This window comes from Hippocampus bargibanti, linkage group LG20 (assembly GCF_051943395.1).
Source record: "Hippocampus bargibanti isolate YZ-2025 linkage group LG20, ASM5194339v1, whole genome shotgun sequence".
NCBI lineage: Eukaryota > Metazoa > Chordata > Actinopteri > Syngnathiformes > Syngnathidae > Hippocampus > Hippocampus bargibanti.
This window is the reverse complement of record NC_142753.1, coordinates 6,692,000-6,709,505: the sequence shown is the minus strand read 5'-3', so window position 1 is coordinate 6,709,505 and position 17,506 is coordinate 6,692,000. Positions and strand designations below refer to the sequence as shown.

Below are 17,506 nucleotides of genomic sequence, written 5' to 3'. Positions count from 1 at the left end.
GGGATAACCAAAAGTCAACATTAACATTGTTTAACATTCTTTATTTCCAACAACCACGCCCCTAATAATCTTACGGAAACATTGCTTGGAAATTTTGGGGGGTTTCTGTTCATGCTCTTATTTACTGTGCGTGTGTGTGTGTGTTTTAAATGCAAAACACACCAGCGCGTGCGCATCACATAACATCATGTGTTCATAGCGAAACAATTCGCTGGTCGGGCGTGGCGGGCGACCCCTTCTTCCCATATTTGAGTGACTTCGAGTGGGCGGAGGTTTGTTTTGGATGACCCCCCCCCCCCCCCCCCAGTCACCCCTTTCCAACAGTGTTTGGATCACATTTAAGACGACACACCCTCAAGGACATAATCTTTGAAAAATGCTCACCATATGTTGCAAAAATGTGCTTTTTTTAAACAATAAATTTGGATAATTCGAATTAAACGCACCGCCCCCACACACACACTCCAGTGACGGCCTTCGCTCATAAAACCAGATAGAAGGAATGCGGTTGCGCCTGTTTCCTCGTCCTCCTCCCCCCTCCTCTCCCATTTCTTTTATTACTATGATTTCCAAACTGCTTACCACTATCATATCTGAACTTTAATGCAGATCAGTGCAATGCAACGTTATTAAAAAACTCAAAATGGAGCTTGTCAAACGGGAGGGGGGCGGGGCGGAAGACAAGACTGACTCAACTAAAACTTTCCAGATGTGGAGTGGAAGGACCTCAGATGAACGTGCGTGACACAGTTTAAAAAACACACACATACACACACTGCAATGACAAAAAACACAACGACACACACGGTGTCACGATGTGACGTTATGGCGTATTTGGTTCCCCTTTTTTTTTACAGCTCCTTCTTCCTGCCTCCCCGTTCACGCGTCCTCTTGTCTTTTGCAGAGGAAGGAGGGAGGATCCCGGACGACTGCCAGCTGCTGACAACAACGCAGACCCACACACACACGCGCGCGCGCGCATGCACAGTAAGGAGTGGATCGACACGCAGGACCAGTAAAAGTTGCCACATTCGAGCCAACAGTCGACATGCCTCAGGTAGGAAACCGACGCGAACAACCGGCGAATTTCTAAACTATTTCCAAGCGAAAGCTAATCCGCCGCCCCTCCATAAAAAAAAGTTTTGCAAACCGTAAAAGTGCGCGATTCGATTGCTTTTAAAACATTTGTGGGCGGCGCGCGACACGGCCGACACAGTCCGTCGAGGACGTACGCTCGGGCCACCCAAAATATAGCGTTTAAAAAACAAGTCATTTTGTTGGCATTAAACAATTTTGTCGGCCACTTTTTTTTTGGGGGGGGGGGGTCACTGATCGCCCACGAGGCGAAACTTGGACGCGAGACGGCGTCAACTTGCAAGCGGCCCGGCCCCTCCCTAAATTTAGGAAGAAAGTTTTTCCAAGTCGGACGGCGCATGCGCGTTATTAAGTTGTTGAATTCAAGCACGATGGCGTTCTTCTTCTTATTTTTAATTTAAATCAACTCAGAAAAGAAAACACTCGACCAGCTGATCTTGGGGCTGTTTTTTTTTGTCAAGCTCACCAAGGGTCGTGAAAATAAAACACAACAAAATTCATATACTCAAATATCATGAACATTTGATCCTGCTTAGCTACACATAAATTATTTAATTAACCACGCCTCTTATTAATGTCAACCTTTTTATTCCTCCTCCAAATCTGAGCCGGTAGCAACAACTCGTCTCAAAAAGCTGCTGTCAATCATGTCAAAGACTCAAAAATGGAAAAGGCAAGTCGGCTACGCCCCAAAATATGAACGAAAGATAAACAGGATTGATATGAAAGTATAAAATGCAAATATGAAGTTCATGTCTGACGATAACAAGACAGTATCGGTTAAATAAGGGCTCGACTGGACACTCATCCGCAAAATCGGATGTGATTATTGCTTTGCGGCATCTAAAGTATATCCAAACTTAAAAAAAAAACATTTCTTAAAACTTTTAAACTGTCTGGTCTATTTCTACTTGCCTAGAAAAACGACATCCAGGGCAGAGGTGAAGGGCTTGCAGAAGCTTGTCATTCTTAAAAGAACAAGGGTGTGGTTTTTTTTCCTTATGTGTGTGTGTGTGTGTGTGTGTGTGTGTGTGTGTGTGTGTGTGTGTGTGTGTGTGTGTGTGTGTGTGTGTGTGTGTTTTTGTGTATGAGAGAGCGAGAGAGCTGCCTGCTTGCATAGAATAGCGACTTATTTGTTTTTTTTTTTTATGAAGAAGAAAAAGAACTTAGTGTGTCTCATGTGACTTGATGTTGAGGACTGGGGGGGGGGGGGGCTTGGAGCATATTGGTATGGAATTTAAAAATAATGTAATTAAAAAAATAGGAAAACCGCAGAAGAACTATGGTTATTGAAGTCACCAAATGCTCTTCATAATTAAATTAATGATAAAAGCCACTGGTAGCCCCTCAGAATTCTGATTGGAACATCAAAATAATAATAATAATGCATTTCATGTGTTGATAAGCTTCCCAATATGCAGCGGAATAAAAAATCCCATCACACTGTGTGTGTGTGTACCATTTTCAAATGATACCAAAATGACCCAACAGTGACCCCCACCCGATCCCCAGCCTTGATACCAAGGATGAATTGAGGAGCTTCGTTCAATCAAGCCTCGTGCGAACTTGCCATCTTTTCAATACATTTCAGCCCCGCTATTCACTTTTGTCATTATATTAATAAATAATAATAATACATTTCATTTATAAGTGCCTTTCAAAACTCTCAAGGTCACTTCACAGTCACAGGATTTTTCTACGGGTGAGCAGCGGCAGCCACGCGCGCCAGCGTTCACTTACCCCGGAAGTAACTCAAATAGATAGAAAGCTATTTATCAGTTGAAATTGTGTTAGAGTGCTAAAAATGTATAAAAAATATTCATTCACTGCCTGAGGCCATGGCCAGCGCTTTATCGGCACCCAAGCATGAAAAAAAAACAATACCCGAACAAATTTGGGAAGGGCGCTCGACGTCATATTTTCAATTCCATTCAATGGCAGTGAATGAGTTAAAAAGTGTTTGACGCGATCTCTTGCTGATTTGTTTTTGTGAAAATCTTGTGACTCTGTGAAAATAGTAGTCTTTTGCTTTTGCCCCTCCTTTGAAAATATTTAAATATCGGTAAATGTATTCATACATACTTTGCAAAGTATCCCCGTTGCCACGTGTTTGCTCAACTATGCAAACGAGATGCACAGGGATGATGGCGTCATGCTATGTGTAGTTTTGTTTTTATGTAAATGTCCAAGTGACACATAAAACAAAAGCGTTCAAATGCAAAGCATCTCTCATCTTTTTTTTTTTTTTCTTACAAAATTCGCGTCATGCTAACATAAAACATGCCGCAGTCTGGCTGCCTAAAATGAGCATAGCTATTCCTGGAATGTCCAACTTTGTAACAAGCGTTCCTTGAAACATACACAGAGCACACAGGTGATTTCTCAATTTTTTAATTGTGTATTTTATTTTTGTTTATTTTGGTTTAGTACTCAGACTTGGAGGGCGCCATCAACACGCTGGTCACCCAGTTCCACTCGGCCTCGGCCGACAACGGCTCCACGCTAAAGATGGACGAATTTAAAGGGCTTCTGTCTTCTCAGCTGCCCAACCTGGCCAAGGTAAGAACTTGTGTGAGCCTCTGCGCTCATTAACTCATTGACTGCCAGACATGTGCAAAAAATGTGTCCTCTCCAGTGCCAGGGTTTTTGTCATTGTCACTCGAATTCCAGGACCCACAGAATATTGAGTTTTAGGATTACATCAACATTCTTTGCAGCGTAAGAAACCTTAGAGTCTCTTCTTTCATCAGAAAAAAAAGAGCTAATTCCTAAATTAGATGGGTCTGGAGTTATATGAGCCTGAAATGAGGGCAGATGACATACTTATAAATGAAATGTATTATTAACTATAGTTTAAGCTTGAACAGAGCGCTAACATGGAAAAAAAGGGAATGTTGCCGCCTTGTGGAAAATAAAAAAAACAATTGCCAGAGGCCGTGGTCAGCGCTTTATTTGCACCATAGCATGAAAAAAAAAATTTGAACAAATTTGGGAATACCGCTCTAGGTCATATTTTCAATTCCCGAATAAATTTGAGAATGGCGGTGAATGCGAACCATAGATCCCGTCAGCGATGGAGGCCAAAAACATTTTCCGTTGTGTTTTTCCATAGGGCTTCCTGACGGAGCAGGGCCTGAGCGAGGTCCTGCGGAAGATGGGCGTGGGTGACGGCGAGGGGATCTCCTTCTCTCACTTCTGGAATTTAATCCAGAATCTGGCCACCTCGCAGCATGGCCTCCTGGGGGGCAACAAGGGCTCCTCGTGCAGCTGCGCCCTCCTGTGAACACCCTCGACCAACAACACAGAAAATTGAAAGAAAACAACAGCTATGAGGTTCTAGCTAAATCCTATTTGGAAATGTAGAACCCACCATCATCATCATCATCCTCATCAGGTGTCGGGCCAAATAGAAAAAAAAAAAAAAAAACGAAAAAAGATGACCCAAGTGCAAGGCATTCCATTTTTGTTTTGATATGCTCTCATCTCGATACGACAGATTTTAACTCCCCCAAAGTCTTTTCGCCGCTCCAGCTTTCCGATTTTTCTTGTTTGTTCTATTTTTTTTTTTTTTGTGAAGCAACTAACCTTCTTCCCACCTGGGAGGTGGGCTTGCTGGTGCTCGTAAGCGACGTCTAACATCAACGAATCTATCTTGTCGGATGCGTCAAATTAAAGAGGTACAAAAGGACATACCGGCGCTAATCATTAACTCACGTTCTTCGCTCTTATAACCCCCCCCCCTTCGCCGCCCCCTTTTCATGTATAGTCAGGGTGTTGCCCAAAAGGGTTCTGTTTACTGATGAAATGTCGTTTGTTGGCAGTTGGATGAGATCAGCGTCGACAAGAACCAGTTTGTGAAATAATGTTTGAATAAATTCACTCCTAGTGCATAATTCACCCCGAGCCACGTTTGTCGCGGCGATCCCGAAATCCAAACGGCGCCTTCATCGCCCGTGTGGTTACACGACTGGAAAAAAAAATGGCGGACCATGGTGGCCTTTTACAGGCCGTGGAAAAAAGTCTCCGTGCCGACGGTCAACGTTCTGAAGAAGTCGCCACGGGGCTCAACTCGTGCTCAGAATGTGAACCAGGCGAGCGATCCATCGGGGAAAATGTCGGGAATCCCCCATTTACTAACTTTTGTTTCTAGTAGAGGCAACCGATATCGGTCCGTATCAATGACATTTGTAAACCACACCATTTTTGGAGTTGTATTTTCATTTTGGTGACGTCACGCCGAAAGCGTGTGTACTTTTACCCGCCTTTTTCACCACGTGTCCGTTGTCAGGTCACCTCGCTTAATCCCGTCTAATCTCTCTTCCTTCTGATTAGCCATCTTCACCTTTTAAAGCTTTTAAAACCAGGACGACCTTGTGTCTTTTGAATGCAATTTTTCGACTTGAAATTGAGCGAGTGAAGATGGGCGGTCAGGGCTGACCGTTCCCCTCCTGATGAGTCATGGGAGTCGACTCATACAAGATGGATGGAGGGCCAAAGGCTTGACAGGTACTACAAAACGACACACAGAAGAAACAGATTGGCATAAATTGTGTAACCTGAAGAATGTTTTACAATTCCGCCAAATGTGAACTATTTGGGCTCTTGATTTTAATTGTCGCGTGTCTAGGAAGTGTAAAAAAAAGTGCAGTTTTCCTTTTCAAGCCAATCTTCTGACATCCAATATGGCGGATCATCGATTCATGATCGAAAAGCATCTGGGTCAGTTTTGGTCCACCCAAACCCAAGTTTGTGCATTTTATAAAGTGTGAAAGGGGCTTGAGGTCGAAATTTGTGAACCCAAAAGTTTGATAAAATAATAATTCTGAAAATAACATGAGATGCTTCACTTTGTTTGCAAATTGGTATCTCTAGAGAACATCTCAACACTGCAAAACCAACGTGCAAATAACACTCCAAACTCAAAATACTGCAAACGACTAGTCCCATTTCCAAGTAAAAAAAACCTTGTTTCTCTTGTAACGAGGACTAACATAGTGTTGAAACGATTCGTTTTGTTTTCGTTCTGTGATGTGAATCCCTGGTTGACATTTGTGGTAGTCTGAGGGGAGGCCAGTCAGGCTTGATTCATTTGTGACCCGAAGGAGGCCACTTTTGTCGCCCCAAGTTATTTTTTTTTGTGGGGCGAGGGGGGGGGATGCTTTGCTGGCGAACGCGAAGAAAATGTCACATTGACCATGGCTGTCACACTGGGTCGTTGAAACTCGCACGACCCCCCACTTCGACCTCGCCAAGCCCACCGGTGGGAGAACGAGGCTGTTTGTTTTGTTGACACTGTCGAGACCCCCCCCCCCCTTTTAACCCCGCAGTCAGCGTTTTCGCCACGCCGACGGACACGCATTAGCCTCCCGGCCCCTTTCAAGTCCAAGTCCGTCAAGGGGATAGAACCGGACGAGACGTAAGAACAATGCTTGGAAACCTGGACGCGGCGTTACGGCGAAGGCTGTAAATCATTAGCACAAAGAGCGAGCGAGCGTCCATACTCGCCTCGCAGCGACGCTACCATGGAGGGCTAGCTCGGCTCACGACGCGGTTTTACGAAGGGTTAATTTAACCTCGAAAAAGACACCACATTTCAAATGTTCATTGTGTGTTTTGAGGGCAAAACAACAATTTAAATAATAGCGAACCGGCTCGAATAGGTTACTAACTGTTAGCATGCGAGGTAACGTCATTGCGCGAAGTGCTCATTTCTCGCCGCCCCCGTTCCACAAAACGTCGTCAAATACGAATTCCAAGTCGTTTCATTCGAATAAACAAACACTCTAATTTATTTTAAGTTCATAAAGCGCCCTGCTTAAATTCCCTTTTCTACTTAGTAACGCGAAGTATACTTGTTGCTTGCTGTGAGATTATAGTCACCTCATGACTCAGGACAGATAAAAGTCTGTATTTTCTATAGATTTTAGTACGATTAGGGTAGTAACATAAGCTTCTGACTTCGTTTCTATATACTGACTCAAAACAGCCAAGTTATCTGTCTTACGACCAAGCACTACAAGTCACTGGTAGGACATTGCCCAGTTGTAACCTGTTCATCTCTCCCTATCCAAGCTGTCTCAGCAATGATGGAACGTGGCAAACAGAAAATGTGGTCACAGCGAGGGTCACCCCCCCTGGGAATGCTGGATCCTTGACCCCATCCTTTGACGACCATCGGGCCTCGCCTCAACTTCCAACCAGCATGGCGAGTGGCTGCCGCCTGCTCCCCCTCGCCCTCACTCTGCTGGGCTTTCTGAACACGTCTGTGACCACGCCGATTCCTCGGGTGTCCTTTTCCATCGGTGAGTGGAAACATTTTTTCTTTTTTAACCCGCCCATGCTGTTTATTTCTTCTAAAAGTCACCCGATCTCCGTGCAGGTAGCCCGGGGAGACGTCTCACCCACTTCAGCGGTGCCGACGTAGGTAACACCACCACGCTGTTGCTCAGCGAAGACGGCGATACGCTCTACGTAGGCGGACGCGATGCTGTGTTGGCGCTGAACGTCAGCCTCGAGGACGCCATTGTCTTGAGGAACAAGGCAAGGGAAGGCGCGGCGATTCATAAGTGTACGCTATGTTATGTTGTTTTCACCGGATATTGATTTCTGGTCTCGTAGCTGGACTGGAAGCCTTCGGAGAAAGATCTGGAGCAATGTTCAATGAAAGGCAAGAAGATGGCAAGTAACACGTTTGCACACATTTGTCTGTGCAGATTTTCCAGTTTTGCATCTTTAATTGATTTTCTGTTGTGTCGGAGTCGCAAGGAAAGGTCGATAATGCTGATGTTTTTACCTTCATTTAGGATTAGGGAAGATGCAAAACATCTTTTTACTTATATTTTTACACAAAACATGATGTGTGTCAACTAGATGGAAGGAATGAAGCGATATAACGGTGTATATATTTTTTTATTCCAGGCTGACTGTCCTAATTTTATCCGTGTGCTGCTCTTCCTGAACGCCACTCACATCTATGCCTGTGGAACCTTTGCCTTCAGCCCGCGATGCATCTACATTGTAAGTTTAGATTCCGCGCGAGATTACTTTCGGGCTTCACTGATGACTTAGCCCAACCAATTTGATGAAATTAGAACCAAAATGGCTGCTGATTATTATTACTTTGGCAAACGTGGAACCCACGTTTACCCTCCCAAAGTATTTGCAATATCCACAGATTGCAAAACAGTCAAATATTGTGTCCTGTAATTTGTGTGATTTTTTGGTCAGGAAAAATAATGAGATTCCAAAAAGGGATTTCGGTGATAATGTGCATTTAAAAAGAAAATGGCAGCTCTGTATTTTGTTTTTCTTCTTCTTCCTTTCCTCTTCCTTTCATAATAAAGGCTAATCTAATCGTTGGGGGAATGTTACTCTTCTTGAAAAAAAAACCAACCTCTCTGTTATAATGCGTCTGGGTTTATTTTGTAGAATTGTGAAACATTAATGGTGAGCCACAAGCCGGATGAGGGGCGAGGTCGCTGCCCTTACGACCCCTTCCAGCGCAACACGGCCATCATGGTGGACGGAGAGCTTTACACCGGCACGGTGGCTGACTACAGGGGCAACTGGCCGCTTATCTCCCGCCACCTCAGCGAAGGCTCCCGCGTGGACCTCAAGCTGGACGACACGCTGGGATGGCTTGAGGGTCAGCACCCGTCCGCCACGGGATGGCGTCGCTGGCGGCCATTTACCTTTCAAGTGGTCTTTCTCTCTCTGTGCGCAGATCCCACCTTCATTAGCTCCACATTTGTTCCGGACGAGGGCAAAATTTACTTTTTCTTCAGCGAAGTGGGCCGAGAGTATGACTTTGTGGACAAGTTTGTCGTCTCGCGTGTTTCCCAAGTCTGCACGGTAACGACGGATGGAAAGGATGACGTTTGCGGCGGTCCAAAAAAGTAAAAGATGGCTTCTTTTGCATTGGTCCTTTCCCAGAGTGACGTCGGAGGCCAGCGGACTCTCCAGCGCCGCTGGACCACCTTTGCTAAAGCGCAGCTGCTGTGCCAGGCGGACGGCGAGTTGCCGTATAACGTCTTGCAGGACATCGCAAGCCTGCCGCCGGATTCCGACGCGCCGGCGGATGACACACTTTTCTATGGCATCTTCACCTCTCAGTGGTCAGTAAGGGTTCGCCGAGTTCAAGCGCGTTTGCCCTTGTCTGCGTGAAAAGTTTTTTTCATCGTTCATTTCAACTCGCAGGTCAACTGTTGCGATGTCAATCAAAATACCTCATTGCATCATCATTTAATACACTTTTAATTTATTTATTTTTAATAAATAAAAGCGCAGAATTCTTTATTCAAAGAATGGAGCGCTTGCACATCCCAAAGACCTTGAACTCACCGCTGTGTACAAGTTTACTTCCATGATGATGACATGCAGATGATTCGCTGCAGGAACACTTGTCACGGTCTATTCAAATTAACCGATAATATTTAATTCATTTATTTTGGGAATGTCAAAGTTCAGTTATGATGACATTGTTCCCTTTGTTACTTGACTTCTTTAAGTTCAAGTTTATTGCCAAATGTGTTCTTTGTACAATATACGGTATTGATGACATTTCTTTTCACACACCCACGGGAATTTATTTTTAAATACTCCAGAAATAAAGTCATTAACTTATTCGTTGCCAGATGGTGTGCAACAATATGTCCACTCCAGTGCCAGGGTTTTTGTCATTGTCGCTCAAATTCGAGGACCCACAGAATATTGAGTTTTAGGACTACATAAACATTCAATTCAGCGTAAGAAACCTTAGACTATCTTCTTTCATCAGACCAAAAAAGTTAATTCCTTAATTATAAGGGTATGGAGTTATATGAGGTTGAACTGGGGGCGGCTGTACAAAATACAATGCATTCATATTGGTGTATATAGCGCTTTAACAACAGCTGAAACTGGAGCAAAGCGCTAACACGGACAAACATTTTTTTGCGCTAAATAAATGATGAATTACTCTCATGAGTCACTGGCTTGTTGCCATACATTCAACGAACCAGCAGAATATCGACTAAAACATTGCCAGAGGTCTGACCAGCCCTTTATCGGCACCACTGCAAGAAAACAAAACCTGAACAAATTCAGGAATCATGGCGCTCCATGTCACATTTTTCAATATCTGAATAAATTTGTGAATGGGTTAATGGGATTTATTTTTTCCTCGCAAGAACAAAAGGATGTCAAGATTCTCCACGGCGTATTAAGGGACATGTGATCGGTCATCAGACGTCCACATGGCTTCTCATTCGCAATGGCGTCTTTTATTTGAAAAAAAACTTTTATTTTTTATTTTTCATTTGAAAAAAAACTTTTATTTTTTCTTTTTCATGGAGAGTCATGCATGATTCATTTTATTTGGCCTTTGAAATGCAGGTCGGTGAATTTGGGACTGTCGGCCGTGTGTTCGTTCCGCTTGGCTGACATCAAATCGGCGTTCTCGGGCGGCTACAAAGTCCTCAACCGCGACACGCTGCAGTGGAGCACCCGCGTGCAAGAGAGGGTGGCCAATCCGGGCGAGGTAAAAAAAAAAAGAAAACAAACATTAGCGCTCATTTTTTCAAGGCGGTGACGTCTGCCATTGCGTCTTTTCCTTGTCTTCAGTGCGGCCTGCACAACGCGTCGGACAACGCTCTGCGCTTCGTCAAGGAGAACTTCTTGACGGACGACAGCGTGCGACCGGCGGGCGGGCGGCCCACCTTGGTGTCCTCCGAGCACCGCTACAGCCACCTGACCGCGCAAAGGGTCCGGGCTGCCAACGGCGTGAACTACACGGTCCTCTTTCTCCTGACAGGTCAGGTTTTAACAAGGTTTGTTCGGAAAGGGGTTGGCTCAAAGGTGCCGGGTGACGTTTCAGAGTCGGGCTACCTCCACAAAGCCGTGCTGCTGCAAAGCGGCGGGACGCACGTCGTGGAGGAGGTGCAGGTCTTCGTCGAGCCGCAACCCGTCAAGAGCCTCAAGCTGTCCATCCCCAAGGTCAACCTGACTGGCGGACCCCCGTGAAAGAAAACCAAAGACTGAAGTCGATTCGCCGCCGTCTCTCGGACAGGCTCTGATCTACGTGGGAACGTCCGAGGGGGTCCTCGGGCTCCCGACGGCCAACTGCTCCTTCTACTGGACCTGCGCCCAGTGCGTCCTCGCCCGGGACCCCTTCTGCGGGTGGGACGCCGCCCGTCGGGTCTGCGCGGGGCCTCCCGCCGCCCACCTGGGCCAAGACGTGGAGGGCGGCGACGTGGAGAAGGCCTGCGACAGCGTCACGTCCGCGCACCGGGCTCGATTCGGACCCGGCGACTTGCCTGCGGGTGAGCAAAGCTGCTTCGAAGTCCGCGTTTCGGTATTCGTGGAACAACCTGGAGGAAGGTAGACTCGCATGTTTGTTTTTAGATTCGTATATTACACTGGTGTCAAAGTCAAGGCCTGGGGGCCAAATCTGGGCTGCCACATCATTTTATTCGGCCCACGAAAGCACATTCAACTTGTGAAATTCCATGATTCTTGGCAAAAAATAACTTTGACACCCATGGTATATTAGATAAATCTTTAACTCATTCCCTGCCAGACAATGTGCAAAAATATGTCCACTCCAGTGCCAGGGTTTTTGTCATTGTCAGTCAAGATGTCCCCATTGTGGGACTATTAAAGGCTTTCTGATTGTGATCTCCACGTGGGCGTGCTGTCCGTCCGGCAGGCGAGCCGCTGCCGGTGTCCCTGCACGAGGTGGTGCGGCTGGCGTGCCCATCGGCGTCGCGCCTCTCCCGCCAGTGGTGGGAGCGTCCCAACAGCCGACTCAGCCCGGAGCTCTACTTGCACCTGGACGACGGCAGCCTGAGCTTCGTGGCCACGCCCGCCACCCTGGGCCACTACCTGTGCCGCTCGGCCGAGAACGGCTTCCGGCAGACCCTCGCCGTCTACCACGTGAAGCAGAGGGGCGGTCCGCCGCCCGGCCCCGCCGACGGACGCCCGCTCCCCAACGCCACCCTGTGGATGGCGAAGGAGGCGGCCTTCCGAGACGGGAACCGGCTTCCGGCGGCGCCGCCCCCGTCCTATTTAAAGGAACTGGTGGGCGTGTCCGTCCTCTTGGCGCTTTGCCTGAGCACGCTACTCGCCGTCCTGCTCTACGGCGCCAAGCTGCGGTGGCTCAGCCGCACCGTCCCGCGGCCGGTCGACGACCGCCGACGGCCCTCGGCCGAGCGCGACGCCCTGCGAGCGGCGCCGGAAGAGGAGAAACGCAACGGACATCTCCAGGGCGCGCCGGACGCCGCCTCCAACGGCCACTTGCCTAACACACCCATCTGAACAATGACGCCGTAGGTAGGGAAGACCACGTTATTGCGTGGCGGCCATCTTGTCTCAGCCATGTTTGTACTTGATCCAATTCTGCTGGTTCGGATTCGAATGCCACGTGACCATAATTTGGCTTGCGCACAATTTGTCTTCACCACCGTTTTGTCGGATGCCGTTGCTGCTCCTTTGAACGTGCCTTGGCCACGCTGCCAAACTTTGGACCCTGTCATAATGTGACTACTGAACCGTTCGGCGTCTTCATTTGGAATATGAAATGTCCAAACGTCGTGCGCCGTCTTAAACCGCGATCAAATGCGGGTGGGATCTTTTCACCCATCCGGGACGTCGCTTTTGACATGATTGACTTTCACATCCGTGACGACAAAAACATGTCCTCAAAAATTGACATAAGCCCAACGGAACAACGGAAATCAATCAATGAATGTCAGTCGTGATGTAGCCTCACTAGATTTGTACGGGTGTACCAAGTCAAACCACTTTTCCGTGTTACAAGCACCTTAGAGAAACACTGAGAATACTCACATGTGATCACGTCTGTAGTCAACACGAGTGAGAATGACTCATGAGCCACAAAATAATTTTTGAATTCAATTTCACAGCTTGTTTTTCAAGCAATATTAAAAATTAAAAAAATCACATTTGTGTTACCATTTTCATTGATGGTGGAGCAGTTGTACAATCATCAGCTCATCCGTATTGCCTGTTTAATTTTTTTTAAGAGAGCCATCCAGAAATCATTTGTAGCGTCATCATGCGATGACATCACAGAAATACATCCCCTCCCCCTTTCACCTCCCCCTTTCCTTCCCTCTCCCTCCATCCCGAACTGCAAGTCTGCAAAAAGTCTGCGGCGGCCCCCGTTGCTGCAGTGCAATCTCTCATACGCACCCTCACAAGGACGTGACTCAGCACCGGTAAGATTGTTTTATTTATTTTTATTTCTCCTTTCTAAAAATAACATATATGGGCATGTGTGTGTGTTTTTCTGGTGAGATGCGTGATGAGATGCTCGATGTCTTTGATCAATGTCCCTCAGGACCACAGCCAAGTGATGCTGCAGCTAGCCGCATGTGACTTTGCTGCAGTGTGCCTTCAGAAAACAATAATCATAATAATCATAATAATGAGCTGCACCGATCGATGTTTAATTTAATAGTGGTATTCGGTAAACAATGCTGACCGATATCTGCATTTTCAAGAGAAGAGATGGTGTGATAAATGCTCCTGTCCCTTTAGGAGGCCTCCGCCTCAAGTTCAAGTCAGAGGACAGGAGTTGGTTGGGGGGTGGGGGGGATGAATGTCTAAATGGCTATGCCTGGCTCTGATTGCCCCATTATTTCCGGTATCACCTCATTAGCATGACTAAGTCTATGTGGTAAGGACCTAAGAAGTCTGTTGTAAACACACTCTATATGAAATCTTAAAGGACAACCGACACCATTTTTTTGTTTCCTAACTGCCTTGCTCTAGAATCAAAACAATGGCTTCAGATTTGGAGAAGATGCTTTCTTGTTACTCATCCAGTGATGAATATGAATGAATATATTCTGAAGAGGAAAGCATAAATGTTTGCAATCAATTAAAGAAGTCCATCCGGTTCATTTTGAGGCGTCTGGACTCCAATGTAGCGTCCCGGAAAATGCACAAGATGGCGCACAAGCTCCGTTGGAAATGGGCTGATTTGTCTGCTGGGAATTTTTGCCAACTAGTATCAAATAATAGTCTTGGTGCAACACACAACGATTCACCATCGCGTTATTTATGTTTTCCTTCTAATTTTGCCCAAACAAAGTACCCAAAATGCATTGTGTGTCGCTTTCTCGGTCAGGGGCTTTCCAGACGTGACGTCATGTCAGGAATCGTCACCAACTCGAAAACAAGACTTCCTGAATAGTCAGCGTGAGTCTTAAAACATAAAATATAGCTATATGCGGTGGAATCTTTGTAAAATACGCTCAGTAGAAGTAATTTGAAGTGATTTTACAAATTCTGCACGCAACTTGTCCGGAGGTGGCGGTCGTCCTTTAAATCCCCCTAAAATATGACAAATGCGTGTTTCGTGACCACATTGTGGTCGCCATCACTTACTGACCCGCAACTTTGCTTTGTTTGCGTCCAATCTCAAAGTTCTTGTACGATGGCCCAGAACGACCCGAAGGACCCGGTACCCCCGCCGGGGACGCTGAGCCCTGGCCAGCTTGTGTCCCACTTGAAGATGGAGCCAAAGACTTTGGGGGTGAGGAAGCATTTTTGAAGCTCCCCCGAAATGCGACGGCGCTGTGTTTCTACTTGTGTCCTTCAGGCCGTCCAGCTGGTCATCGCCGTGTTGCTCCTGTGCCTCAGCATGTCGGTGCTGCGGGTCCACGAGATCCACTTCACGGCCGACGTGGCGCTCTTCCTCGTCGTGGTCGTTCAGGTGGGCGACGAATGGCGGCACGTGCTTGCTCGCGTTTTAGCGTCGGTCCGACCTCCGACGTCCTTCGCTTTCTTTGATCAGGTCCTCTTATCCGGCTCGGTGTTGATCCACAGTGGGAGGAGGCCCACCCTCTTTTGGGTGAGTGGGGGTGTGCACGCGTGTGAGAAATAATTGAGCCACGTGCTGCTTCATCAAGTACAAAAAAAGAAAACTAATTCATGCAGCACTTTTATTTATGCTTACTTTGTGTATTGCCTCAGTGGATTTAAAAATGGCGTTTCTTCAGTCATTATTATTCATTTATTTTTGGTTTTTTTTTGCCCAGAATGTCCTAAATGTGCAGATAATTCCGTTTATCATGACATTTTTGACTCTACATTCGTTTGAGTGGTGTTTGTGATGCCTTTGCAGGTGAAATGCACGCTGGTTCTTCATCTGATCAGTGCGGCCTTCGCCACGGCCGCCTTGGGGATCATGTCCAAGCACCTCCCGTACAGGCAGGACTCGTACCACTGCGAACACTGCCGCCGGCTGGAGTACCACGCCGTGGTAAGGCCAACCGCCGTTTGGATTTTACTGTGCGCTCCATTCGAGTCTTGTCGGGTGCGTGCAAGACTGAAACAATGTGTTTGCGAGACGGAAGGAACCATTGTTAGCTTCATGCTAACTGATCTTGCAAACCACAATTGACAGGCTAGCAAAATGACCGCAAATGTTAGGATGACAAACATCAACCGTGCAAGCGAGGCCTTGTCCTCTTTTTTTATGCTCCTACATGAAGCTTCAATGCCATCTAGCAGAAGATTGACGTTATTTTCCCGGCTCAAATTCCAACATGCGACGCCGTGGGCTCAACATGAATGGCCTCAAGCCGACTTTTTGATGTTTTGTCTTCGCAGCTACATTGTTTCAGGAAATGCACCGAGCTGATCGAGCAAAAATGCAAAGTAAGCAAACAGCCATCATCCTTTTTTTTTCTCCGTCTCACGCACAGGTGTCAAAGTCAAGGCACGGGGGCCTAATCTGGCCCGCCGCATCATTTTATTCGGCCCGCGAAAGCAAATCAAGCATTTCAAGTGCAGTGATGCTTGCTCATGTCCGAACCAAAATTTCAAGTTGTCCCAGTAAACCACCATAACAGTCATTATTCTTGACTTCAAATTCAAAAACTGGTTATTTTTTTGTGCGCTCTATATGGAATATGCAGGGGGGATTAAACATCCTAATGGTTTCCCCAAATTCATAACGGCCCCCGAGAGGTGTCCCGGAAAAAAAAAGACTTTGACCCCCTTGCCCTAACGCATGGGTACGCTGTGCGGGATTTTAGCATTTATGCTAAATAAGCGCGTCTGGCATGGTTTAGATGCTGATTGACGGCATCCTGGGAACGCTGGTGGTCTTCTTGGTGCTGGAACTGTTGATATGCATCACCGCCATGCTTTTCGGTCTCACCGTGCTGGCCGCGCGCAGGACTCAGGTCGTGACCTTCCCTTTAGATCTTTTCTTTTGCACACGTTCGCTTTTAGGAAACTACTAGCCAAACTACTCTCACAATATTTTACATTTTTCTGCTTGTTTTAGGCTACGACTGAGCGACCTCGCTACCCACAGACCCGCCCTCCTCCATCACCCGCAGTTCAGGCTGTGCGGGCGGCTCCTCCAGCTGCAACAGAGTGCTCTCCATCACAGGTATGACACATGCACACACGCACACACATTCACACTAAAACAAAACGACTGTGGCGTGTGAGCAGGTGGCCGTGGTGGTGACCGAACCCAACTCTGATCTGGTGGAAGACCTCACCACACCGCCAACTGAACCCCAAGTGGAGCCCATTTAAACGGTGTTGTTGCAAACACACCCACACACACACACACACACACACACACACACACACACACACGTTTTTTTTCTACTTGGTGGGGACTATTTTTTTAAATGAAATATACACACACCCATGTGAATTAATTGTGATGCCACAGCTGGTACTGTAGAATGTGTTGATGCATTGTTATGGGACAAACGTGAGACCACCAAAAAATGTTCACTGTCAGTTTGATTAAACCACAGTAGAAGTCACGATGCTCAAATGAGCAAAATATGACATCATCTAATCACGTCACGCCCCTAAAAATGATTCATGTATCAACTAGTGGCCAGGGGCATTGTTTGATTTCACTGCCGTCGGAATGGGCACATATGTAATGTTATGACCACAGAAAAGGGGCCATTATCCATGCCTGTACAGTATTATTTGCATTTTATTTCAATGGATCAAACATATAAAAGCGGCCTGTTTTGGGGGGGGGATGCAGTAAACAGGGCTTTATCGAGACGGTCACTCATTGAAGAAATAGAGTACACAAATGGAAATGATTGAGGACGAAGAGCATTCGTCCTTAGTGATCTAGTTGTGCTAAATTGTCGCTTTTCTCATCCTTGGGCACGCGTACTGTGGAAATGTGTCCAATGAAACACTTTAGTCACAAACAAGTCAAAGTGATTGTGTGTGTTTGTGTGTGTGTGTATTCATGAATGATGATAGCCGGCATTTAAATATTGTTTTTGAAAAAGTACATGAAATCCAATAAATACATTTTGAGTTTGATTTCTGTGCTACCTGCTGACAAGTCACGGTGAGTGTTGTGGTTTACCCCGGAAATTGTTTGACTTTCGCGCCCTCCACCCAAGAA

At 46.5% G+C, this 17,506-nt stretch overlaps 3 protein-coding genes across 7 annotated transcripts; all 3 read left to right on the top strand.

Moving 5' to 3' along the window:
* The first annotated feature begins 892 nt into the window (after positions 1-892).
* On the top strand, positions 893-4,783 carry LOC148882857 (protein S100-A13-like). The gene is made up of 3 exons (XM_089023664.1): positions 893-1,057; positions 3,523-3,654; positions 4,208-4,783. Exons 1-3 carry the CDS (start codon positions 1,049-1,051, stop codon positions 4,376-4,378), a joined length of 312 nt encoding a protein of 103 aa, XP_088879790.1. The 5' UTR covers positions 893-1,048; the 3' UTR covers positions 4,379-4,783.
* Positions 4,784-5,132: 349 nt separating this feature from the next.
* Positions 5,133-13,254, top strand: sema4ab (sema domain, immunoglobulin domain (Ig), transmembrane domain (TM) and short cytoplasmic domain, (semaphorin) 4Ab). 5 transcript variants are annotated; one of them, XM_089023653.1, is made up of 14 exons: positions 5,133-5,601; positions 7,168-7,397; positions 7,475-7,635; positions 7,714-7,773; positions 8,014-8,112; positions 8,524-8,740; positions 8,819-8,946; positions 9,028-9,209; positions 10,468-10,612; positions 10,696-10,885; positions 10,949-11,067; positions 11,141-11,393; positions 11,780-12,402; positions 13,116-13,254. In XM_089023653.1, exons 1-13 carry the CDS (start codon positions 5,579-5,581, stop codon positions 12,385-12,387), a joined length of 2,415 nt encoding a protein of 804 aa, XP_088879779.1. In that variant the 5' UTR covers positions 5,133-5,578; the 3' UTR covers positions 12,388-12,402; positions 13,116-13,254. The 5 variants fall into 5 exon arrangements, with proteins under 5 accessions (XP_088879779.1, XP_088879777.1, XP_088879780.1 ...); XM_089023651.1 differs by lacking the exon at positions 13,116-13,254 and having other exon boundaries at positions 11,780-13,032; XM_089023654.1 differs by lacking the exons at positions 5,133-5,601; positions 13,116-13,254 and adding an exon at positions 6,369-6,511 and having other exon boundaries at positions 11,780-13,032.
* Positions 13,153-17,421, top strand: LOC148882855 (uncharacterized). Its single transcript, XM_089023663.1, has 9 exons — positions 13,153-13,310; positions 14,524-14,632; positions 14,699-14,812; positions 14,894-14,950; positions 15,224-15,361; positions 15,712-15,759; positions 16,176-16,289; positions 16,394-16,501; positions 16,567-17,421. Exons 1-9 carry the CDS (start codon positions 13,153-13,155, stop codon positions 16,651-16,653), a joined length of 933 nt encoding a protein of 310 aa, XP_088879789.1. The 3' UTR covers positions 16,654-17,421.
* Positions 17,422-17,506: the final 85 nt, after the last annotated feature.